The following is a 26339-nucleotide window of genomic DNA, read 5'->3' as shown; positions in this document are numbered from 1 at the left end:
CAGGAAACCCACTCATCATCACTACTGACCCTGGAACACCAACAGAAAACACACTCATCATCACCACTGACCCTGGAACACCGACAGGAAACACACTCATCATCACCACTGACCCTGGAACACCGACAGGAAACACACTCATCATCACCACTGATCTATCTATCTATCTATCTATCCATCTATCCATCTATCCATCTATCCATCCATCCATCCATCCATCCATCCATCCATCCATCCATCCATCCATCTAGTTTAAGTCAAAGTTCATGTCCTCAGTCTTAATGATTACAAACGGACTCTACTGCTGCTGTTAAAGCTTTTTAGTCAAATTGAAAGCTTATATACAGTAAAGAAAAAAGTAAAAAAGCCAAGGAATACTGTTTCTTTGTTCTATTCCTAAACTGTACTTTAATAACTAACCGCTGAGATCTGTCCTGGCCAACATTTAATGCCCCCCCCCCCCCCTCAGTGGACGTGTTACCTTTGTGCTCTGATGTGATGCAGATCAAGTCACTGACTGTTGTCTCCTGAGTGTGCTTTAAGATGTGACCTCTGACTCCAGGAAGGGGCGGGGCCTTTGCCTTGTAGGTGATGTCAGAGAGCAGCAAACATGAGTCTCCAATTACATTGCTCAGCTTCTCCCACTGCTCTCTGTCCTACACACACACACACACACACACACACACACACACACACACACACACACACACACACACACACACACACACACACACACACACACACACACACACACACACACACACACCGTATCAACAACATTGTCTGTAAATTATAAACACAATTGTCAACCCGGAAATGATCATGTTTAAGACTTACTTCTCGTCTGAGCGGATCGATGAGGGCCACCACGGCTGGGTATTTGATGACGAGGGTTTGGTACATGTCAACTAATTCATCCGGAGTCTTCAAAACTCCTGTTGCAATTTCATACTTCCCTTTAGTCTGAGGAGAGGAGGACAAACAGCTGCAGGATGTCTCTTTCAGCGGTGCTTAAACAGTATTGCAGGGTTGGGAGGGTTACTTTGAAAATGTAATCTTCTACAAAGACTAGTTACATGTAAAAATATGTAACCAGTCACCTAGTCTGAGTATGAAAATAAAGAGTTATGTAATCTGATTACTTCTTGTCCCTTTTGGATTACCTCAATATCAAAAAGTAAGAGTAATCTGATTACATATTTTTTTATGTAACTGCAAGGGAATATAGTTACCTGTTTTTGTAATCTGATTACATTATTCCATTACTGCCCCAGCCTGAGTATTAGCATGTGAGCTGAGTGCACATATAAGGACGTGGCCACGTTGTCTCACATGCCCCTTTCACACCAACGCGGTTCCCGTTCTAGGTCCGTGCTAGAGCTTTTCTGGTTCGGAACCGGTTTTTCATTTCAGCCCCCGTTTTGTTCACACCGCCCAGAGCCCGACTGGTGCTGCCACTGCTGCATCATGACGTCTCTGATTTTCTCCCCAACGGCGTCGGGTTGATGATCGAGTTGCTTTTAATCATACGAAGCCAGATTTAATTAAATAACTACTTCTCAACCCTTGTAATTTTCTCCAGAGTGCCGTGGTTCATTGTTTATTCATGTGTTTCAGCGACATTTACCGACCGCTGCAGTTTGGCATCACAACGCTGTTATGAAAGTTTCTCTGGTATAAAATGGGTGATGTTAGCATAGCAACTGAAGCTAAACTGACCATCTTGACTACTTGTTGCTATCCTATTGTGGCATAAGCTGGCATTTTACCGGCGTATTTTTCATTATGATTCTACTTGTGATAGTCGGACATGAGTCATGACAACCTGTGCAGCCCATGTATTGATTCCATCCGATAGCTGCTATAATACGGCTCTGCTGCTGTGTGAACAGGAAAAAACGGTGCTTTTCAGGCTCTAGCTCCGAACCGGCCCTGGAACCGCGTTGGTGTGAAAGGGGCAACAGAAAGCCAGCAGCAGGTTCACTTACATAGTCCATGAGCTCCGACGCAGCACAGTTCAGAGCTAACTGGATCTCTGTTCCCAGGGCCAGACCAGAGTTGGAGCAGGCTTCAGTGATCAGATCCAGAGGCTGCTCGGGCCGCTCGTAGCTCACAGCCAGCACTCCACTGTCACACAGCACTGCCTGAGCCTCGGAGCAAACACACAGTTCACCTCGTCAACACCATGTATTCATTATGCTCAGCTGCATGTGAATAACAGTAGAATAGTGTTCATTCATACATTTGAATGAAACAGTTGTCATTGCAAGGTTATATGTGTTGGAAGACTACCCCTCTTCACTGTTCACGTTATGATTGTTAAGACTATGGTTCATTGAACAATGCCGGAGATAATTGTGTATGCGGTACAAAAGCTGCATGACAGAAAAAGGTTGAATATTGAATGCTTAGCATTCTGAAAGAGTTCCAGGCCTGCACTCATGAGTTAATTTGAAGGTGAGTAAGGACAATGGAAAATAATCTTTTATTTACGTAACGTTAAGGAACGCTCATTAAAAGGCCTTGAACTCTGCCTTGTGTACATTGTGTGCTCTCATAAAGCCCATGTTAACTCACTTCTATTCCTACAGTACGGCAGGACAAAACACGAGCAAGGACAATGGAAAATAATCTTTTATTTACGTAACGTTAAGGAACGCTCATTAAAAGGCCTTGAACTCTGCCTCGTGTACATTGTGTGCTCTCATAAAGCCCATGTTAACTCACTTCTATTCTTACAGTACGGCAGGACAAAACACGTTCCCCTCACCCCATGCTTTGTTGAAGTGTTCATTATTCTCATCATCTCCTTCTGTAACTCAAGGGTCTTTGTGATGATCTGTGGAACAAGTTCACAATGCAGTGAAAACTGAATATAGAAGAACTAAGGTGTCGTTCCAATAACACATTGTAGCATGAACAAAGGAAGCTAAATAAATTGCACAAAGAGCACTATAATTGTATACATTACCAGGTTACCTACTACTAACAGATATAACATGTAACTTCAGGTGTTTGAAAGTTACTTGTTTGACTCGTTGTCCAGCTTTGGGGATCAGGATGACCTCCTCCAGTAAACTCAGTTTCCCAGTAGAAGTTTTCCCACAGCTCAGCAGAGTTATTAAAGGCACTGGGATGTGAAACTGTGCGGGATCCTGAGTACAGTTGTTAAAGACATCATTACACTTTTCTCCCAGTGGAGTGTTAGTGAATATACACTGTGCGTGTGTGTTTGTGTGGTCTAACCTTTATGTTCTTCAGAGCTGCTATATATCTGTAAAGAGGGACGCCCTGGATTTTTGCTCCAGTTTGGGCCACAGCCAGAGACACTGAGCCGATGGCTAGGCTCCCAGGCAAAACTGCTTCTGGTGGCTCTGCTGGAGGTAATTGCTTCTCTGCAGTGGTACTCTTCTTGCCTGTGATATAAGCAAAACAAGTTTTAAAGAAGGAAACAAACAACAGCAGTCTGATCTCACAGTCTGATTTTAGGCTTGCAGGTGATGTACGGTATAGAGCAACAGAAATGAGCAAAATAAATAAGACAAGGTGGTTAAGGTGTCAGATTGTTTTGCTCCCACATCATCAAATTTCAAAATCCATCCACTAGTATATTTATAAGAAGTATCACTGAATGCAGAGTTTTAGAAAAACGTACTTTACATGCGTAAGATAGCCGGCAAGATCCAGGTATTTTTAGACTAAAATGTTTAGCCATTCTTTTAACCAATTTCAGGTTAAAAAAAGGTGAGGTCAAGAATCTAAAGCACACAATGCAAATTTCATTTGCAACCTGGTCTTGGTTGAAATATCAAGGACTGGTGGAGAAGATATATCTCTCTCTCTCTCTCTCCTAGTGTTGATACATTTACAGTGTTTGTTTTACTCCTGTGTAATACCTGTATGCCTGCCTGTAAGTCAATCAGTGGGAAAGAATACACAAAATGTGATCAAACAATTTTTTTTAATCGAACAGCCGGCCCGATGCTATCTATTAATCCTTGTGTGGGGTTGTTGATCTGCAACAGGAGGTCTGCAGTCCTCTGGGATACGACTTTCCCGAGGCTGCAGAGAACTGGAAGAGCAGGTAAATATCCTCCTGACGGCTGGGAGGAAGAGTTTTCTCGGCTCTGCCACTTTTATAAATAAACTCTAAAACAGACACAGACCTTGACTGTACTTATCCCTCTGGTCTGAGGTCAGACTTTTGACAATTTGTCAAACACTGTAACCTGTTTGATATTGATTAATATTTTATTGTTTTATGTTTAAAAGAAAAGAAAAAAGCTTATTTTAAACATTGTACCTTTAATGGTACCGATACAGATAATACTTGTATTAAAGGTCCCATGTCATGGCCATTTCTACTGATCATAATTCCATTGTTGAGGTCTACTAAAATAGATTTATACTGTGCAATTTTTCAAACTCACATTGGTTTCTCATACAGCATCTCTGTAAAGTATGTGTATTAACTCTCTGTCCTAAACGGCTTGTTGGAGCTCATGCCCCCTCCCCCGCCCAGTGGCCGTCTGCGAGACAGTGAAACCCAGCCCGAAACCAGCCCGAGCACACACACACCTGCAGCCTGGTTGGGAGTTTGTGTGTGTGCTCCAGTGTTGTAGTCAAGTCACCAATTCACGAGTCCAAGTCACTCTCGAGTCACCACTCTTCGAGTCCGAGTCCAAGTCCGAGTCACCAAGGGAGAGTCGTAGTCGAGTCCGAGTCCAAGTCCGAGTCACCCAAGGAGTGTCCGAGTCATCATTACCTGTGTCCGAGTCCAAGTCCGAGTCACCCAAGGAGTGTCCGAGTCGAGTCCGAGTCATCATTACCTATGTTCGAGTCCGAGTCACTTAAGAAGAGTCCAAGTCAAGTCCGAGTCACAAGTCTTCATGTATTAATCTTCGTGGATATATGTGTGCTCCTCTACTTTGCTTTTCCTGTCATGTTATACTAATCTGTCTTTTGAACTGCTGTGAAGCGAGTTTGGCTACAATTCTTGTAATAGGTGCTATACAAATATAAAGCTTATTACTAATATTAATATTGTTATTGTCAATGACCTTTTAATATGTCTAACTATATTTAAAATGAGCTACCTTTTAGAGAAGTGATTATATTTGTATGCCAATATTTTCCCATGGTAAAGTTTTCGTTTTGCACTTTTATTTTGATAGTAATAAGATCGGGATTCTATTTTGAAGGAACTTTTACCGGTTAAATCGGTTTACTGATAAATATTTATCCCCAGAAAGCACATGGCTACTTAGCAGGCAAAATGACCTCATTCTGCATGTTAAGTAGCCATGTGCTTTTGTGTTATCGGCTGAATCTTTATTTATTTATTAGATCACATTACTCTGATGATAGTGTTCAAGACAGCCGAACTGAACTCGATCCATAGAGTAACGTGTTACGGAGCCTTCTCTTCAATATTGTTTCCACATAACGAGCATTTTGCGCTGCTCTTTTCCAATGTGGAAGCAGAATGTGTGACAGCATACAGCACAATGGGGGTGTCTCTAGACATCTCTAGACTGGAATAGCAGGGCCCAGTCCTTGAACTCGCCTCACAGGTGCACATGCCAGGATAGAGGACATCAGACTCCAGAGAAAACTTGCTCGAGTCCGAGTCCAAGTCAGAGCGTCAATGTACAAGTCGAGTCTGTTAGAAATTAAAATCAATGTTTTAATGGGGAAATGTAGTTTAAACATGCCGTCAGTTTTAATGCTCTTTTATACTGAAAAACCAGAAATTCTTGTGCACAAGCAGTTAAGCTTTTATTCTGAAAATCCTTCATCTACGGTTAGCATTTAGCATGTGGCTAATATACGATTTCCTGAAGAGGTGAATTTAGTAGCGAAATGATATGGAGAGGTGCAAACCGAAACCTACTGATTTAACACTACAACTATAGATGTCGAGATACTACCATGCTGAATATTAAATGAAGGTGCAGTTTATTTGAGTACATTATTGTTTACAGACGAGAGTAGCATGTAACAACATCCGGAATGACCGGAAACCGAACGAGCCGAGAAGTATTGTTTAGAGTATTGATTACAGCGTTTAGAATGTGTTAAATGAAAAGTGATGAAAGAGAATATGAGGAGAAACGGCGTGTTAAGCATATATTGAATGTGAAAAGAACCTATCCTCTGTTTAAATGCAACAACGGACATTGGAGACGAGGTGAGCCGGCTGGCGGGGAGGAGCCAGCAGAGGATATATAACAGCACCGGAGGAGAGATCCATTCTCTTCTCTTCCCTATCGAGGAGCGGATCACAGCTGTTTGTCTGACTGAACAATATCATGCTTGTGACCAACCCGCGCCTTTTTTAATTAAAGTACCCAATTGAACTTTCACAGAGACTCCATTTAGTCTCCTTTTAAAGCTTCTCTCCTGGACGGGAGAATAACGAACACAGTTAACAATCTGGTGAATTCCCTGACGTGATCCCGCTGACCGAGGAGAGAAAACCAACCGGCTGTTTCCTGGAGATGCTTGCAGCCATTCGACACACAAGAGCTCAAATCAATCGGTAAGAAGATGCCTGTTATGACAAAGATTCTTCACTAGTTAAACTAGGCAAAGTTAGATTTGTGTGTTTGACGGCAGCCGGCTGATCCTGAAAATAGCTGTGCATTTTAATGTTAAAACAACCCAAATTGATAAAATAATCACTCTAAAACCACGAGGCGTTGTTTTGTCACAAGCAGGGTGAGTTCACACTTTCTTTTGTTCCATTAACCCTGCATGCTATTAACCACGTGTGGGTGTTGAATTTTAAATATATAGTGTGTGGACATTGTACTTCGGATAGGTGCCTTGCTGCTTTCACATAGGTGTCTCTTGTTACGTTAATAGTTAGTTAGCCTATGACGTAAGGGTATATAGCCCATTTGACGATTTTTGTTAAGATCTGGAGACATAGCGAATCGGTTAAGGGCCGAGTAAGTGAAAACCAGCGGGGCATAGTGAATCAACTCAGGGTTAAGACCGAAGTCAGTGCTTTAAAGAAAGTCCTTTTCAAGAAAGGCTTGGTTAAGGTCTAAGCCTTTATCAGTGGTTAAAACTGTTCTGTTTAAAAAAAGATATTGCGGGTGGGTTACGGTAATCGGAATTACAACAGCAGTGGAGTAATAAGACGACGGTCTATTATCAGTGGCTGATAGGTCTCCATATTGGTCCCGGTTTGGCGTGTCCAAATAGCAACAGTTAACCATAGTCGACTATAAAGTCAAATATTACGTGAACAGGTTTATAGCTAGTGCGTAAGGGTTCCTAACTTTAAGTGATGATATCAATAAGATAAAGCCCATAGTCGACTATAAAGTCAAATATTACGTGAACAGGTTTATAGCTAGTGCGTAAGGGTCCCTAACTTTAAGTGATGATATCAATAAGATAAAGCCCATTTTTTCATAGTAAACTAGATAGAAATGTTGTTATTTTAAACTAAGCGTTGTTTTGGCTTGGATTTCAGGGCTTATAATACCACACCAGTGGTTTACTTTGTTACGGTTCGTTTAAAGATCACCTCGCCATTGTTTAAACTCCCACCTGAGAGCCGCATGGACAAATCTCTTTGTCTACAGGTCAGAGTGCGAAATAATCGGGTGCCATCTTGTTTACACCCCACATGTGGAAAAACAAAGACAGGGCAATCGCCATTTCGTGAAATGCAAATTCAATTTGCTCCTTTTGCTTTGAATTTGCATTTACACAGAGCATCCACCAATTAGAAGTAGCAGAGTAGAACATTTAGCAGACTATTTTTGTAATTATGAGAAGGATACAGATTACAAGTGATGTTGTTCCCCCACACAGAAAACTATTGTGTCCACACAACTAGTGAGGTCAAGAAGACGGGCTTCCACCCAAAATATGCAAGGGGCGGCGATACACCTGACGTGAAGCTGTCCAGACCTGAAAACAGAAACTCCATTCTGCTGTGGTGAAGTCTGGCTACAAAGGGAGGTGTCCGATAGGGTCGCTTGTCTCAAACCAGTGAAGAGGTCAACAACAACCCAGCAGAACTAGAGAGTGACTGTTAGTGGGAGAACTGTGACGGAGCGACAGAGACTGGCCCAACATTTTCCAGCCAGTACATAGATGGACCCCGTCAGAAGACCGGGGCTGTGTTTAAAGGGGAACTTCATTTATTCTTAGCCAGAAATGCAGTTTTTAATCAAACAATTATGTGATTTATGGAGTCAGATTACATTTTTCTCATAAACACAATTTTATAATCGGTCTGAAGTGTCTGTTTTAAGGCATGAGCCGCAGATTAAATAACATAACACTGATTGAGAGCTTGGATGAAGAAGTTGTAGGGTTTTTACAACAGTTTCAAGAATCAGTCTTTATTTATTTATTCTTGAGTAACTTTACTGATTTATAGTGTAGTGCGTAAGGCAATATCTCATTATGAGTGAGGAGCACCAGCCCTTCATGCAGGTCACTCTCTGTGAGAATAGTTCATATTTTCCCTCCAGTTTGGAGAAAGATTATTTTATCATATGTTAGTTCAGCAGTGTCAACCAATCCTCTAATCCTAGAAATATTGAGACGCATTAGCAACACCAGGGGTATTGTTTTTCGCAGCAACGATGATGCATAATACCATGACAAAAGCCATTATTGAAACAAGTAAACTATTAGAAGTGCTAATGGGAAATGTTTTGTGAATATGCATTTATGCCATCAGAAGGCCATACATCATATGATATTTTTGTACGCCTTGTGGGTACACGGAGAATTTATATTTATTTAATGCAACGTTATGGGTTTTACATGTCCTGTTCATAATAGGGTAATCATTGCAATATTAATTGAGCATTTTATGCTCAAAGGAGGGAGTGTCATGATTATACAGATATGTTGATTTCAGTGACGTAGTTAATAAATAATAACATGTAGTTGACAATAGGTCTCATAACAACAAGAGGTATGCCAAAGCTTGGGCCTTCTCCAAGGAGGGAGTGGTCCAGTTTTAGATATTAGAGTTCTGACATATTCATCCACTTCTATTTGTCTGAGTAATATTATGCAAGTTTTGTCTACACAGCAGGCTAGGAAAACTACAGAGATACCAGACGAGACACCAGAAGAGACTCCTGTTCGGCCAGGTGATTGGTTGAGGGTGAAAGTTCACAAAAGACAGTGGGCTCATCCCCGGTGGACGGAAGCGTGAAAGGTTGTAACAAACTTCACACGAGCTCCGGTTTAAAGGTAAAGAAAAAGGAGCAAATTGACACCACCTCACACATTGTCACCCTTCACTGGCGACTTCCAGAACATTATTGGGAGTTAGGACTGATTTGGCAGAGCTGGAACAAAACAATAAATAGAAATAAGATAAAGATAGAAACAGCTCAAAAGACAAATTGTCTATAGATTTTTATAGATTGTACATTAATGTGAAAACCTATAATTTTTTTTGTTTTACATCTGAAAAAGAGTCCAATTTTTTGTATGTTATTTTTGGACTCATTATTTAAATTCTGTAATGGACACAACTAGGGATAAAATAGAGATGATGAGAACAAAGCCAAACCAATTGTGGGGTCCCCTAGGGATAAGAGTCAGAATAGCATTGTTGATTGTGCTCATTACACTTGGCACCTTGTTGGTTGGATGGGGAGTACAATATCAAGTAAAACATGGAACCATTAGTTCACTCATAGAGAATGCCCACATCACTAACAAGACTCCAGCTGTGTTTCACAGACTTTCACTTATCCTCAGAGCCAAAAGATCAGCTGAGCAACAAGAGGAGGAGTTAGAAATACTCGGTCCCAAACAAGAGGCGGTTATAATCAAGATGATTCACCCCCCTATATGCAGTTCTTGTATCAAATGATGAGATGGGTTTAAGTGATCGGGATATGTAAGTGATGGGGATTTACAGATTAGGGGAATCTCTAAATACACTGGATCCATGTTTTAGTCTGTACCAGAAACACCCCCTGTTAAGTTTATGAACAACCGACCGGTGACCTGAGTAGAATTATTGAAAATGATTACAGTTGAAACAGGCTACTAACCCAAAAGTACAGCTTTGTACGTACAAACTCTATGAACCAAATTTCCTAGCAGACAGTGGCGACATTGCAGATATGTCCAGTCACCAAAGTTACTTATGTTCTAAATAACAGTGAGATTTAAAGTGATGGAGAAAATATGGAGACGTTCTTTTATAGTGTGTGAAATATGTGGTGCTTGAAACATGTAGGTATTTAAATGTATGGAAGAAAGTGGTTTCCTGAAAGAGTTAATTGGAGTAAACATGTTACAGTGGGTGAAAACAATGTTTAGGGATATGGTACAATTATTAGAAAACATAAACTGGGCTTAGATGACATTTAACATCTAAGAAAGATAGTATGGTTAGGAAAATGGAGTGGGAAAGATTGGATTTATTTTACCTCAGTGTGTTAGAATTAACTATAGATAATGCGTCCCGAGATCTCTCTCTCTCTATCTCTCCGCCTGTCAGAACGCTACGACCCCAACTTCCAAGCAGACAAAAGACCTCACCACGGAAGACTCCTCCTCCTCCATCGAACAGACAGAGAAGCAGAGCTGAACCAACAATGACAAGACTTTATCCAGAACCATCTCCACCTGAGGAATCCAGAACTACAGGTGACATAAAAAGGCACACTCTCATCGGTCCCCCACAGGACATGAAGTTCCAAGCTGAGCCACAAGATTTGGACACAAGAGCAGAGTGTGGGACATGAGAGCAGAATACGCCCTCCATGCAACAAAGTCGAGACTGTAAAGGAGGAGATGAAAAGCAAAGCAGATGGGACACTGAAGAGAGTTACAGCGGAAGGATCCAAGAGCAGATGGACTGAGGAGAAGGTGGACTGAGGAGAGGAAAGGACGGAGGAGTTGGCATGGTCCGGCAGAACGTGAGGGGGTCGTGGCTTGACAACCAGAGGGGGAGAGAAGGAAAACGGGAGTGAGTGAGTTTACACATAAACACACTTATTCACCAACGAGAAATACGGAAAGAAAAAGATTTATTAGCCATGAATTAATCAATTGGTTAATTTATAAAGAAAGAAAGAGGAAACTATTAAATAACCGTAAAAACACACTGAGGGTAGAACATATTATTCAATCTTTTCAATATATGAACAAATTATTCTTTAAGAGTTTTTTTTATTCATGTGTGAATTGGGTAAGAATTTATTTGTTACAGTATAGACCTACAGTTTAAAGGGATGGTTTTAGTAACCACTCTATAAAAGCAGACAAATCTTTATTTGTATGGAAAATGTTAAAGGTAGAGCTAGTACCAAGCCAAAGATAGTATTCCAATCTAGAGTATTGATTTCTCCATTGTAGCATGGTTATTACCTCAGGAGGGAAGATTAAGGTGGAAATAACATTTGTTTTTTGTCCAAGATGTAGAGTTTTAAAAAGACACTGGGCAAAGAGAGATTGCACATTTTAATTAAAAAAAAAAACTAATATAATTGGGAGTAATACATGCGGGGCCTTGGATCACTCATTGTGATTGTGCATATTTTACAACAAATATCGTTTAGGGAGAAGGGGTCGCTCGACCCACCCTGCAGATGTTTTAAATCTTACTTGCAGCTTCAGAGGGAGCGCACGGCACCAGAGTATGAGTTTTAAAAGTCAAGCGCCACCAGCTCCTAAAGGTCATCCATTCAATCGGTGATGACCTGACATTTAGAGATGTTATTCAAAGGAGAAACATATCTGCCATAAGTGTAATTCCTGAATTGAACTACAAACCATTAATGAAATGACTTCTGTTTTTAAAATCCTTGTTAAAGGAGGAAGTAATTATCACATGCTCGGGCACCCAAGGTTCCACACACTGTAAAAGGGGTTAGCATAGGTATTTAAGTAGACCATAATTGAAGATAAATTAGTATGATGCGTTATTAATATTCCACCGGTTTTCCCACCATTTCAGGGACTTTATCACTGCATTAGAACAGACCACCCAAAGTTACTGAGTAGGAACTTTTAAGTGATGAAACTCTACAACTGTTGTAACTGACCAAAATCTTCTCCCAGAAATGACTGTCTAGAATGCCGTACCCCAGAGTAGAACGTACCGATTGATCACGACGGCCCCTTCTAGAGAACATATTACTTTCATACCTTAAATGGTATGAAAGGAGGGAGGGTACATTTCTCATGAGGAGATAATTACAAATGCTAGCAGAACAAGACGACCCACCCCGTATACAGATGTTGATGACAATGATGAGTTAGTTTAAATGATATGGATGTTCGGAGATGAGATTGATCAATGAATGTCCAGCTGATGTGATTCTTTACATTATGAAATCATGTGAAGAAGTGAGCAAAATTAAATGCTAAAATGGAGTGAATCCATTTCAATTTACTTTACACTATTCCAAGATAGTTTATTTTTATTTTTCAATTTACTTTGCCAATCCAAGATATTTTATTTTATTCTTTATTACTTTATACTATTCTAATATGGTGGATCTCATGTTGTAAAAATCATTGCTATTCTAAAATGGTTTGTTTCTTTTCACTTTGTAAAAACAAGTGCCTTAACACTGAGCGTGGTATGAGAACGGTTTCTGTGAAAGGAGGGACGAAGAAATGTTCTGATACCAAGCCATTGCTGCTATTTTGAAGAATGATATTGAATGTAAACACTAGAAGTGATGCACAAGGGAAAACTTTTATGTTTGAACACAGACAAGAATTTATTTTGTATTTTTGTAAAGCCGGCTGTAAAACCATTCCATTTGATTGTATGTTTGTTAATATGAGATATGTAATATGCAAAGTTCAGATGAAGAACTCATTGATTTCAGTATTATACACACCTTTTAGGTGTGTAAGGAGGGACTGTTAGAAATTAAAATCAATGTTTTAATGGGGAAATGTAGTTTAAACATGCCGTCAGTTTTAATGCTCTTTTATACTGAAAAACCAGAAATTCTTGTGCACAAGCAGTTAAGCTTTTATTCTGAAAATCCTTCATCTCCGGTTAGCATTTAGCATGTGGCTAATATACGATTTCCTAAAGAGGTGAATTTAGTAGCGAAATGATATAGAGTGGTGCAAACCGAAGCCTACTGACTTAACACTACAACTATAGATGTCGAGATACTACCATGCTGAATATTAAATGAAGGTACAGTTTATTTGAATACATTATTGTTTACAGACGAGAGTAGCATGTGACAACATCCGGAATGACCGGAAACCAAACGAGCCGAGAAGTATTGTTTAGAGTATTGATTACAGCGTTTAGAATGTGTTAAATGAAAAGTGATGAAAGAGAATATGAGGAGAAACGGCGTGTTAAGCATATATTGAATGTGAAAAGAACCTATCCTCTGTTTAAATGCAATAACGGACATTGGAGACAAGGTGAGCCGGCTGGCGGTGAGGAGCCAGCAGAGGATATATAACAGCACCGCAGGAGAGATCCAGTCTCTTCTCTTCCCTATCGAGGAGTGGATCACAGCTGTTTGTCTGACTGAACAATATCATGCTTGTGACCAACCCGCGCCTTTTTTAAATTAAAGTACCCAATTGAACTTTCACAGAGACTCCATTTAGTCTCCTATTTTAAAGCTTCTCTCCTGGTCGGGAGAATAACGAACACAGTTAACAAGTCCGAGTCATCGCGGGGAGAACAATTCACGAGTCCGAGTCCAAGTCAGCGTACGCGAGAATTCACGAGTCCAAGACCGAGTCGCGTCAATCAGTGCGCGAGTCGAGTCACGAGTCCCAAAAATCGCCACTCGAGTACTCCGTCTCTGGTGTGCTCACACACAGACTCACAACCTCGCCGCGCCCCGCCTTCTCAGGCTGAGAAATCGGCGAAGCTGCAGCAGAGAAAAGATTGAGTGTGTGCAGACTCAGCGTAATGGCTCCTCGGTTACGTTACGTCACTATACTTCACTGTACCCAGGAAGAAAAAGAGAAATCTCCAACAAAGCGTTCTGGGGCAGCATAGACAGGTCTTTTCTGTGTTAGAGTTTTACTCGCTACAGGGTGTACTTTGAGGGGTTTGTGACTCTGCAGACCGTTTACATGCAGAAGCTACAGAACACACAAGGGGACGGGCAATAACCAGAAAAGCATGACATGGGATCTTTAAGGCTTTGAATGATTTTTATTTGTAAGGGTAGGAGAGTCATGTTGTACAAACCGAAGATGTAACTGATTTCTAATGTAATAAATGTCCATAACAGCATAACATTAAATGGAAAAACCAGCACACAAACGTGTTCTGGTTCAGTATCTGGCTGCGCTGCTCATTTGATTTTGATACGAAATAATTAGCATGTCCAGTCTCTACTCTACCTTTATCAACACTCTTCTTTTCTTTGCTCGGTGCGGGGAGTGGGGAAGACGGCACCACCTCAGGCTCCGAGGGGGGAGCAAGCTCCTCCTTCTTCTTGTTCTGGATGTCTTTGTCTTCCAGGTAGCGGGCCATAAAGAAGTTGCTGCAAAACAAGTTTAAGGTCAGAAAAACAACGCGTTCTAAAGAAGGCTGACCTTTAACAAAGATAACGGGGCAAAATGCACATAATACAAGTCAACTAGATGGTGTCGGAAAGGAAACAAGATGGCGGCATAGAGGAGAGACGTGTTTCATTGAGCTCCGGCTATAACTGTTAAATAATCCGTTTATTAATCACATTTCATGGCAAAATTATCATAGTTTATGGTTGCTGTTACTATATAATGACCCTGGAGTACTACTTTTCAAAAACTTCGGACAATATGCCCAGACAAAAGAAAGCAAAGACGACCGAGACAGAGGAGGAGGAGCATGGCGAGGGAGCACAAGCTTCCGCACCTGAACATGCTAGCAGCAGCGGTAACACGGATCCAAATATTCTAAAAGCAATGGACAACATTACAGAAAAGATAACTAAGGTTCTCAACGCTAAAATAGACACAGTGTTCGCAGCCATAAAGGATCAAACAACTCAAATTCAGGCGCTTGTAGCCCGTGCTTGCGAGCCTGAGGACAGAATTGTAAACGTGGAAACTGCGGCTGATCTGTTACAGTCTAAAGTGACTCGTCTGGAGAAGCTGTCAATAATGGTCCTTCCTATTCTACACATTGGACAAATTTGGTCTTGGCAATAACTTTTTGAAATGGTTGAGAATACTGTACACCAACCCACAAGCGGCTGTTGTAACTAACGGATTAAGATCAGAGTACTTTCCAACACATAGAGGCACCAGGCAGGGCTGTCCACTGTCTCCTCTCCTCTTTGCGCTAGCCATTGAGCCACTGGCTGAGATCATTAGAGCCACGCAAGCCAGGCTTGCAGCTTGGAGAGATATCTCATAAAATAAGTTTATATACGGACAACGTCATAGTGTTTTTATCCCAGCCTGAGATATCAGTCCGACGCTATGCCTCTGGGTAGTCTTAGGACTATACCAAATACAAGGCCATCCTTTCCTTTTAAATGGTCTCCATCCGGTTTTGTATATTTCGGTATATTTATTACCCCGTCATTTAATCAACTGTACAAAGCCAATTTTACTCCATTATTTGGTAAGGTAAAACAAGATTTAGATCGCTGGACATCACTCCCTATCTCCTGGCTTGGGCGAATAGCTCTGATTCAAATGAATGTATTACTCAGGTTGCTTTATCCCATTCAGATGATTCCTATTTTATTTTCAAACAGGGTGCTTAAGGATCTGAACAGCTGGCTTAGCTCTTTCATATGGGACAAACGTAGACCTAGACTAAAAATGTCAGTGCTGCAGCTGCCTGGCTATGGGTGGCTTAGACCTGCCAAATATTAAAGTGTATCAGCTCTGTGCTCACCTGACAGCAATATCTCAATGGATAAAGAATGATGTCTCTTCTACATGGTTGGATATTGAATCCTCATTATCAAAATGTGCTCTACAGGACTTACTGTATTTTGGGAGTTTTTAAAACATAAATGAAAAATGTACCAACCCAATCACAATTAATGTCTCGCCGTATGGAAGGGAGGCTCAAATTGACTTCCATTTTCACCCCGATAACCAACAACCCGGACTTTTTGCCAGGAGTAATGGACCCTAGCTTTCAGCAGTGGCGTAAGAAAGGCTTAACTAAATTGGGGGACTTGTTCAATGACAGTTGTCTCATGTCATTTGATCAATTACGGACAAAGTATAAGCTCCCAAGGCACGACTTCTTTCGTTTTTTGCAGATCAGGCATTATATCACCAAGAATACAACCCTTATAGATCACAGGGAGGTATCTGTCATTGAGAAATTCCTGTACCGTCAACCAGGGAGATTGTCACTCAGTTTGTTTTATGAAGTAATGCGAGGCATGACTCCTAATAATACGCAAAGAGGCGAAGGGGCTTGGGAGAGGGAATTGTCAGTGACTATCGATGAGGAGACATGGGAAGATGTCTGGAATTATGCCAAAAAGATATCCATATGTGCCAGAGCAAAAGCAATGCAGTTGAGAATTATACATAGGATACATACAGTATATCCCCTAATCGCAGGCACTGTTTTAACCCCTCACTCTCCCCCATGTGTCTAAAATGTAAAACAGAAATAGGAACCCTGACCCATTGCTTCTGGTCATGCTGCAAACTTCAGAAATATTGGTCCGACATATAAGTTGAAATGGAGAAGATATTTCATAGACATTTAGATATGGACCCGCTGTCTTTGATTTTAGGTCTACCAGTCAAATCACTACCTACTGCTGCGAACAGAAGATTATATAATGTCCTTACTTTTGCTGCTAGGAAAAATACTTTTGTTACAGTGGACTAAGGATCAGGTCCCATCTCTCAAAGGCTGGCGCAACATTATATTTGAGTTGGTTCCCCTGGAATATCTCACAAATATCTCACATGCCAAATCTGATCAGTTCTATACAATCTGGAAACCTTACTTAGATTTCCTTGGACCTGAATTGTCAGCTATTATTGTTAAAGGAATCTCATGAATCTCCTGTCATCATAAATTCATCATCAATCATAAATGTGATACTCCTGTAACTACCTACATATGTGTATGTTTGAGATTGAGCTGTTTTTTTGATTTTTTTTGTTGTTGTCATGTTTTGTCTTTTTGCTTTGTAATTATGTACTTGTCATGTATGTGCTATGCCATTATTGTGTTGTGAAAATTGAAAAAAACTAGATGGCATCTAGTTTTATCTACCATCCTTCTGCGATCCACACATCCAGTATGATGCTCATTTCTATAGTCATTTTCCTATAAATACCTGGGCAATGGGTCAGTACTAGTCTAGAAGCTCTTATTGCCTCAGTGGAAAAAACACTATTCTATTTCACCTGCTGTTCTCAGGTCTCTCTTTCAAAATAGATTAATAAAGTACTCTATCAATCTGTACAAAATAAAGCAAGACAACCAAATAGATATAAGTTGTTATCAGAGTTTCCGTTAGCAAATTATTACCAGACTTTGAACGGTAAAATATGCTGAAGACAGGCAAATCGAAATCTCTCCGGTCAAAATGTCCGGTCAAAACAATTTCCACATAGCACAATACCGCATCAGTTGCGCCACTTATGTGATAGACAAGAAGAGTATGTGACAGACAAGAATAGTATGTGACAGACAAGAAGAGTATGTGACAGACAACAATAGTATGTGACAGACAAGAAGAGTATGTGACAGACAAAAATAGTATGTGACAGACAAGAATAGTATGTGACAGACAAGAATAGTATGTGACAGACAAAAATAGTATGTGACAGACAAGAAGAGTATGTGACAGACAAGAATAGTATGTGACACACAAGAATAGTATGTGACAGACAAGAATAGTATGTGATAGACAAGAATAGTCCATTCTAATGTCCAACACTTAATGTGGAGAAAGAGATGTCCTGTATGGGTTGATTGTGCGTTGACCTGTTGGTAATGCCTCGGGGTTCCGGTGGGCATGTAAACAAATGCATAATGCTGCGCTATACTTTGCGGCCTCACCCGGTTGCATAGCGACGCATACAGTATTGTTTAGGTGTCTTGATAAGCAGGTAGTCATATCATTAGCTAGAACTAGATAGATCTGATCGATATGGACATAAACGCGAGTGAAGTCTAATCTGAAGGGAGATCAGCTGGAAACTGGTTGTTATGTCTGAACAATTTCCACTGCTTAATGTTTCAAATTTGAATCAAGATAGGCAGTGCAATTTCAATTAAGCGTTGTTCACATCAACCCCCACCCCATAATGATTCATAGTACTCATTAAGCTTTTCTATGGGTCAGGAGACATAATGCAAAAGCAACCAATAGGACAAGCTCAGTGCATCAATATGATATGATGGGCTGTGACAATAGGCAAACAAGTTTCAAGCGCAACCCCAAAGGGTTCCCTTTTGTCAGTTATTTAAGTTAATACATTTTGGAATTCCAACATTTCTTCTGTAAAGTTATAAACCACTGGTTAAGCTTCTTAAATAAGCTCCTTAGTGACGTGACCACCGGGCTCAGGAATGTTTCATTCTGGAGTCCAGGAACCAGAACTGCAAAGCTCCCTCTGAGAAACCAGGGACACATCCAATGAGTGTGAAATTGGAACATTTCAAATGGCAAAGTATTTGGTTTCTCCCAGAATGTTTCTTAGTACCAATATTTGTCAGCAGCATTTAACAAAAAGAAAAATCTAAATGAATTATTCAAGGTTGCTACTTTTGAAAGCAGGGTTTTCAAAACGACAACAAAACAAAATGTGGACAAATATAAAATGTACATACAAATAACTGCACGCACCTTTATTAGATCAGTGGAATACGTGGAAACAGATGACGATATCCCCACAAAAGAGCAAACCCACCACGGCAAAATAGAAAAACCACCTGAACACTACCTGAGTATGTGGTCCACCTCGGACTGCTCGCAGGGGTTCGTGCCCTTCAGCATGCTGCTCAGAGGCTCATTGATCCACTGAGCAGCAGTCCTCACGTCAGCAGCTCTCTGCTGGTCCAGGAGAGCCTCCTTGGGCCCAGAGAGGCTGGAGACAGCAGCTGAGGACATCCTCTGAACACCAACAAGGAGAAAGTTCTTTAAAAACAAAACAACAAGCTACTTTCCACAAACATGTCACACTTGATATTGATGACATGGATGGGGAGGGGGGGGTAATATGGGTTAATATCTTGTATCGCCTTCTCATCTCTCGTCTTCCGCAACATCCTCTTCCCAGCACACCCTTGTTTTCACAGACCACTTGCACTGCTTTTTGCTGTCGTTACACATTAGTGCTAATGGTGCAGACTGACAATAGCACCCCCCCCCCCCCATCATGACCCTGGAGCAAAGCTGTGTGCCTTAATAAAAAAAAACATTTATTAAGTCAGCTTAAATGGAGAGAAAAGATTGTGGATGTGTTTGGGTTCCGCTGGATTGGCCTCCGAAATGAGTGAACTAATTCTTTTTTTTTTATATTTTCATTTCCTGACACTTAGGTCTTCCAAAATAAAGCTTCATTCAACATTATAATCATTGACAAAAGCCTAATTTGATCTTCATGTGATTTACATATATACCTCACATTTCTGCAGCTATCAATACAAAACTTCCAAGCTTCTAGTGGCTAAGCAATTTATTTCCTACTCACAAGATTCAATAGAAAAAATACTTATTACGCCAATGAAATAAAAGCCCTACATTAGTTTCCTGTATGGCTTACACTAGGTGTTAAGGTTTTGATGATTACCTTTAGGTATACATAGGATTTCCTCTTAACAACATATGAGCCCGAATTCAGCCTGAAATCCTCTGGTAGTCTTTGTTAGCAGTGGTAATAGTAGTGTGTGGGGGTGGGCTTTGCAGGCAAACACCTGTATAATCTACCGCTGAATACAGGCACATTTCTTACACGAACCTCACCTTTAACAACATTATTTTAGAATAGTTTTTTCTTAAATTGTTTTGTGTTTTTGTGTTGTTATACATCTTAATCTTTGGTATTTGAATAGATTATCCAAAACATAGGATTTACGAACAGTGTCTTTGGACAGATGGTGTCCTATGCTTTGCAAATGGTAAACCCCCTTAAGGCAAAATTGTGATTTGTAGCTTTAGGCTATGTAAGTAAAGTTACAAGGAAAAGACTTGATTTAGTTATTATAATTATCATAATATGTCATTGCACTGAGGAACTGGCCCCCTCCTTCTGACAATGGTGTGATAGCACTCAGTAATACTGTTGAGTAAAAGCGTTGGCTCAGCCCTGGTTGTGTGTCCTCAGCTTGATCTCGGTTCATCGTGTCACATCTCATCTTTCGGGCTTTTGTGATACAGTAAAAACTGAAATGGCAAGGGTCAAAGGTCAGGGTCGGTTTTCTGATTGGTATCGTCTTTGCTCGCTTCTTGCCTCCAGCTGCCTCTTCACATCCCTCACTGTCACTTCAAACCATCGGCACACCACTAATGAATCCCATCTCCTTTGTCAAACCTTTATTTGTTCAATCTTTACGCTCGATGCAGTCCCCGAACTGAATATGTAATCTGCAATATCAGCGGCCGCCACAGTCCAAGCAGGAAGTTATATTTTAGCATCTGATGTGAGGAAATAATATATAGCTGGTGCTGATTATATAATTAAAGGCCAAATGTACTCATAAGTTTTACCTTTTCTTTGTTGCAGACAATGCAGAAGACATCTGCCTCAATGGAGAGTTGTCCTCTTGCATCATAAACCTCCTTTCCCCTCAGCCGGCTGATCCTCGGTGCTGCACACAGCTTTTTAAAGTAGTCTGCCTAAAGTGACAGTTAATGGTATAAGAAATTAGAAAATGACTAAATTCAAAGTATTAATATTTAAAATAACATGAAAATTAAACAATAACAACAAAATATACTGTTTGTAGAAAACCACACTCAAAACAATTTTCCTGCATGGGTTGCATTTTGAATCGAACAAATTAAAACATAGTTTGACAAAGTCACAAATAAAGGAATCTTTGATAAGAGGTCAAATTCATTATAAAAGTAATTTATTTTTCAATGTTGTTATCAAGCTAATAATGTGAAAAAATCAACAGGAAATGCCAACACTTCATGTGTGATGTTAAAAGGTATTTTTCATAAAGTCATACAGCTTTTTGACTCAATTAAAAAATGCTGTCAAGACCTGAAAATCTCATGAAATAAACTTTGGGGCGATTGAAGAACAGTTTCTTCTAACCAATTTGCTCTGAAGGATGATATGTTTGTAGGTTTTTGATGTAACCTAGCACCAGGGGCGGACTGGGGGGAAAAAGTGGCCCGGGGATTAATTGACAGACAGGCCCACTTAATGCGCGGTATGTATCGGCCGGCCGGCGACGAAAGTATGTTACTTAACAAAAATCCCTATGCATTTTATGTTATTTTGGACAATTATTCATATAGTAATCATATTACCTGAGCCCTTGGGTTGCCTAGAGCAAAATAGTTACAGCATATATTTAATGATTTTAATGTGAACAGATCATTGATGCAATAACATTTTGACCCAATTTGCCTGACTTGACACATGGAATAAAACATGGGCGTAGGAAGCATCCTCAATGTGGGTGAGACAATTGAACAGGGGGTAGGTGGTGTACCTCACCTCCTCTAGGGGGTCCACATTTTTTAAATGTTGAAGTTAAATGCATCAATCTGGTGCACTGAGAGCAAAATTAGGGACTAAATCTATGGCAGTCAGTAGGGGCTTGGACTGTGAGCCGTAGGGTCGCCGGTTCAAGTCCCCGACCAGACCTACTTTTGGAGTGTGGACTTCTACTTGGAGAGGTCCCAGTTCACCTCCTGCCCTGCCGTGGTGCCCTTGAGCAAGGCACCAGACATCCCCCTTCCCCCCTCACTCCCATTGCTCCCCGGGCGCTGTACAATTGCTGCCCACTGCTCCTACTACTAGACTCCTGGTACTAGGATGGGTTAAAAGCAGAGAACACATTTCACTTTGCTGTGTGCATGCATGTGTGACCATTAAAGAGGGTTTCATCCCTCCCAATTCTTCTTCTTCAACACCCATATAAAACAGAACTGTAAACAGATTTACTTTTTCTTTCAACATTTATTTGAGCAGCAAGTGGAGGCAAAAGTGACTGCACCCAAAACAATAAACCTGCGAGCTAACTAGCCTAAACTCAGTAACAGAATGTGGGCAACACGTTCTTCTCCACAGTCAGACGTCAGACATCACTTCCCCCTTTTCTATCCTACGGGTACAGCCGTACAGCCACTCCCCCTGAACCCAGTTTCCCTGCCAACTATGCAAGCCCCTCCCTCTGAACCCGGGGCTCGCTACAATACTGTATACTGTATACACAAACTATACAAAAACGCCTTTACGTTTTGGAGCTTGTTTATCCATATGTAAGCAACTGCCAGCTAGGTCTCTCAGTCACTCACTCCTGATCGTTCACTGCGCAGTGACAGCTGCTACGCGCCTGATGTGTGAAATTGAAACTGATAGATAGAACAAAGGTAGCCTATCAAAACGGCCCAGCCCAGCCCAGCCCAGCCCAGCCCAGTGGGCCACACCCCACTGGGCTTTTTTTTTTGCTTACCTAAATCCTACCGGCCCACAAATGTGGGCCGGTAGGATTTAGGTAAGCAAAAAAAAAAAAAGTAGTGGCCGGAACACTTACAAATGTGACCGGTAGGATTTAGGCAAACATTCTTTTTGGCCCTCCAGCCCACACACAGCACCGGCTCACCGGGGAAACTCCCGATATTCCCAATGGCCAGTCCGCCCCTGCCTAGCACTACACCAGCTGATTCAATATTTATTTTATCATGTTTACCCCTAACACCTCCGTCTTCCCCTCCCCACCTTGGCATGTCCTTTGATTGGTTTTAGATCCAGCATCTTGCTACCCATACAACAAGGTACAAAGGTAATGAAGCAGCATGAAGTTCACATTAGGAATCATTGTCCGAGGAACGCAAAAAGACTGCTATCAGGAATGAGTTTTAATGTCAAATGTATTAATGCCTGACATTGTTGGCCAGTGCCCCTGCAACACTGGACCCCCCTGTGGCCACATCGGAAATAGGAGTCTATGTTAATACCCTTTGTAGTGGTTTTGCAGTTAATATTGTGATGTTACTTGAGCCAAAGTTGTGCTTATGTGTTGCGTTTTGTAAATTGTTATTAACATTAACAAAAAATGTTGTCTCTAATTAAATCTGCCCCTCTAGTCAGATAACTGGCACCAGCATGGCCCCACCAGTCAACTATAACTCCATCAGTGTCATTAGTCACACCTGTGCTTGTTCAGGTAGGACTCGTCAGCATGAAACAGCATTAACATCGTTTGCTACAGAGTTCCCGTTAGCCGGTAATTACCGGACTAAGACCGGTAAAATATGCTGAAGACCGGCAAATCTAAATCTCTCTGGTCAAAGCGTCCGGTCAAAAGATATTTCCCCTTAGCGCAATAGCGCATCATTTGCGCAACTTGCGCCACTTATGTGACAGACAAAAGAGTATTTGACAGACAAGAATAGTCAATTCTAATGTCTAACACGTAATGTGGAGAAAGAGATGTCCTGTATTGGTTGATTGTGCGTTGATCTTTTGGTAATGCCTCTGGGTTCCGGTCGGCATGTAAACAAATGCATAATGTGTGGTGTTATTGTATATGTGTGTGTGTTAGCCAATAGGAGCGAAGCCTTACGGGCACGGTTCAGTGACGTCATAGGCAGACGACATGTTATGGTAACGGAGCATGTGAGCTCGGTGTGTGCTAGCATGTGGGCTACCATTAAAAAGACACGTAATTGTGACAGTTGAACTCACGTGTATTATTGAGTAACATGACATGGTGTCAGAAGTCCTGTCGACAGTACGTGGAGTGTGACCGGGAAAAAGTATTGTTTGGAGCCAATTGACGGTGATAAGGGAAGAAAGAGGACATGGCAGACGAGAATGCTAACGGATATGCAACCCGACCCGCGGCGGGACCGAGTGCTACGTTTAGTATCCAGCCACCGGAGCCTTTCGACTTTTCAAGACTGCAGGAATGGGCCAAAGCAAATATGCTAAAACAAAGCTCAATCTGCTAATAGCTACCAAGCCAAGCCACAATACAACAAGGGTAATGATGCAAAGTGTTATAACTGTGGTTGTTCTCCTTCACATGTAAAGACTGAGTGTCCAGCCAAGGATGTAAATTGCCATGCATGTGGGAAAATTGGATTATATGCGCATGTGTAAAGCAGCTAAAAGCGTGCATCAGATTAATGAAGAAGAGGAAAGCTTGTTCTTAGGCAGCATTGAGGCTGACAATGATCCGTGGATGGCAGACATTGACATTAACAACAAAAGCGTGCAGTTCAAATTGACACTGGGGCTGATGATACAGTCATTCCTCACTCCGTGTTTAAGGAGGTCTATAAGCACAAAGCTCCACCAGCTCTTCAAAAGCCAAGGAAGCCACTTTGGGGTCCAGGGAAAAATCCTTTAGACGTAGTGGGCTTTGCTAGTATGCTGCTGAAGAAAGGAGAGAGAGAACTTATGGAGGATGTGTATGTCATTCAACGCTTGCAAACAGCATTGCTCGGAAGGCCTGCCAGTGTAGCGCTGAAGCTAGTGGCACGACTAGACAACGTCACTATGGACACGCTAAAGACTAATTACCCAACAGTATGCAGCGGTCTTGGAGAGGTGCGGCAGCCATATGCCATTTAGCTGAAACCAGGGGCCCAACCGTTTTCTCTGAAGATGCCTAGAAGGATTCCACTGCCACTGATGGACAAAGTCAAAGAGGAACTGTCCCGCATGGAAGACCTGGGGGTGATCAGCAGAGTTGAGGAGCCTACAGATTGGTGCGCTGGCATGGTGGTGGTGCCTAAAAAGACAGGGGCTGTTCGCATATGTGTGGATCTAACTAAACTGAACGAGTCTGTGTGTCGAGAAAAATACATTCTACCTTCAGTAAAAGAATAACTGGGAAAACTGGCTGGAGCAAAAAATATTCAGCAAGTTGGATGCAAACATGGGGTTTTGGCAAATACCTCTAACTAAAGGCTCAGCCAAGTACAAATTGTTAATCACACCCTTTGGCCGATACCACTTCAATCGGCTACCTTTCGGCATAGCCTCAGCCCCTGAGCATTTCCAAAACAGGATGACAACTGAGGTAACTGAGGGACTAGTGGGGGTTGTGTGTCACATGGACGATGTACTGGTGTGGGGCCAAACACAGGAGGAGCACGACGCTCGTCTGTATGCTGTGCTGGAGAAGATCCAAAAGGCAGGAATCACCTTGAATGTGGAAAAGTGCGACATATCCAAACAGGAGGTGACATACCTGGGCCATGTGATCACTGCTAGCGGCATTAGACCAGACCCGAGCAAGACAGAGGCGGTAAGGAAAATGGAAGAGCCGAAAAATGTGAGCGAGCTGAGGAGCTTTCTAGGCATGGTCAACCAGCTGGGGAAGTGCATACAGCAGCTAGCAGAGCGAGACAAGCCACTTCGAGACCTGCTCTCCAAAAAGAACTGCTGGCTATGGGGCATCGATCAGGCCAGAGCCTTCCAAGATCTGAAAGACTCTCTGATATCTCCACCAGTGCTAGCCATGTATGACACAAACAGAGAAACCAAGGTCTCAGCAGATGCATCATCATACGGCTTGGGGAGTGTGCTTCTGCAGAAATGGGAAGAGGATTGGAGGCCGGTAGCCTATATGTCACGTTCTCTCACACAGACAGAGCAGAGATACGCACAGGTAGAAAAGGAAGCTTTAGGCTTAACCTGGGCTTGTGAAAGGTTTCGCAACTTTCTCATCGGTAGACACTTTGGATGCGCTTCCCCCACGGATTCAACGTTTCCGGATGCGCCTGATGCGTTATTCCTATTCAATCACACATGTGCCAAGGAAAAGCCTGTGGACGGCTGATACACTGTCACGTGCACCTGTGAAAAGAGACTCCACACCAGATGAAAAAGAGTTCCTCGAGAGCACGAATATCTATGTGGACATGATTATCGATGGTTTGCCAGCAAGCACGGCTTACCTGGAAGAGCTAAAAGAGCAGTTGTAAAAGGACAGTGTGTACGGAAGAGTGATGCAGCAGTGTGAAGAGAAATGGCCAGCACACAGCAACAGCGAACCAGCCATAAAGTTATACTGGGCGGAACAAGCGTTCATAACTGTAAAGGACGGACTACTGTTAAAGGGGGACAGACTCGTCATCCCTGCACCAATTAGAAATGATGTGCTCGCCAGACTACATGAAGGTCACCAAGGAGTGGTGAAGTGTAGGGAGTAGGGCTGTCCCGAATACCATTTTTCGGGCTCCGGATATTCGGTAGTAATCAGCAGTGAATAT

The 26339-nt window shown here is 41.7% G+C and overlaps 2 protein-coding genes across 8 annotated transcripts in view; one reads left to right on the top strand and one right to left on the bottom strand.

The window, feature by feature from the left end:
* Positions 1 to 26339, top strand: part of hspa12a (heat shock protein 12A) — a 189493-nt gene that overhangs the window by 20475 nt on the left and 142679 nt on the right. The gene's annotated exons all lie outside the window — the stretch shown is intronic.
* The window catches only part of eno4 (enolase 4), a gene marked incomplete at its 3' end in the record, with an annotated part of 63482 nt that overhangs the window by 408 nt on the left and 36735 nt on the right, over positions 1 to 26339 (bottom strand). Inside the window, exons 2-11 of the mRNA XM_079689926.1 lie at positions 20643 to 20771; positions 18877 to 19046; positions 14350 to 14492; positions 3247 to 3416; positions 3027 to 3155; positions 2771 to 2839; positions 1989 to 2144; positions 838 to 963; positions 482 to 656; positions 30 to 114 (exon numbers count right to left, since the gene is read on the bottom strand). Of these exons, the coding sequence (XP_079546052.1) occupies positions 30 to 114; positions 482 to 656; positions 838 to 963; positions 1989 to 2144; positions 2771 to 2839; positions 3027 to 3155; positions 3247 to 3416; positions 14350 to 14492; positions 18877 to 19046; positions 20643 to 20771 (1352 nt within the window). The remainder of the gene's footprint in view (positions 1 to 29; positions 115 to 481; positions 657 to 837; positions 964 to 1988; positions 2145 to 2770; positions 2840 to 3026; positions 3156 to 3246; positions 3417 to 14349; positions 14493 to 18876; positions 19047 to 20642; positions 20772 to 26339) is intronic.

Source organism: Notothenia rossii (genome assembly GCF_949606895.1).
Source record: "Notothenia rossii genome assembly, chromosome: 6".
NCBI classification, from domain to species: domain Eukaryota; kingdom Metazoa; phylum Chordata; class Actinopteri; order Perciformes; family Nototheniidae; genus Notothenia; species Notothenia rossii.
Note: the sequence above shows the minus strand (reverse complement) of the source record. Positions and strands in the feature narration are given on the sequence as shown.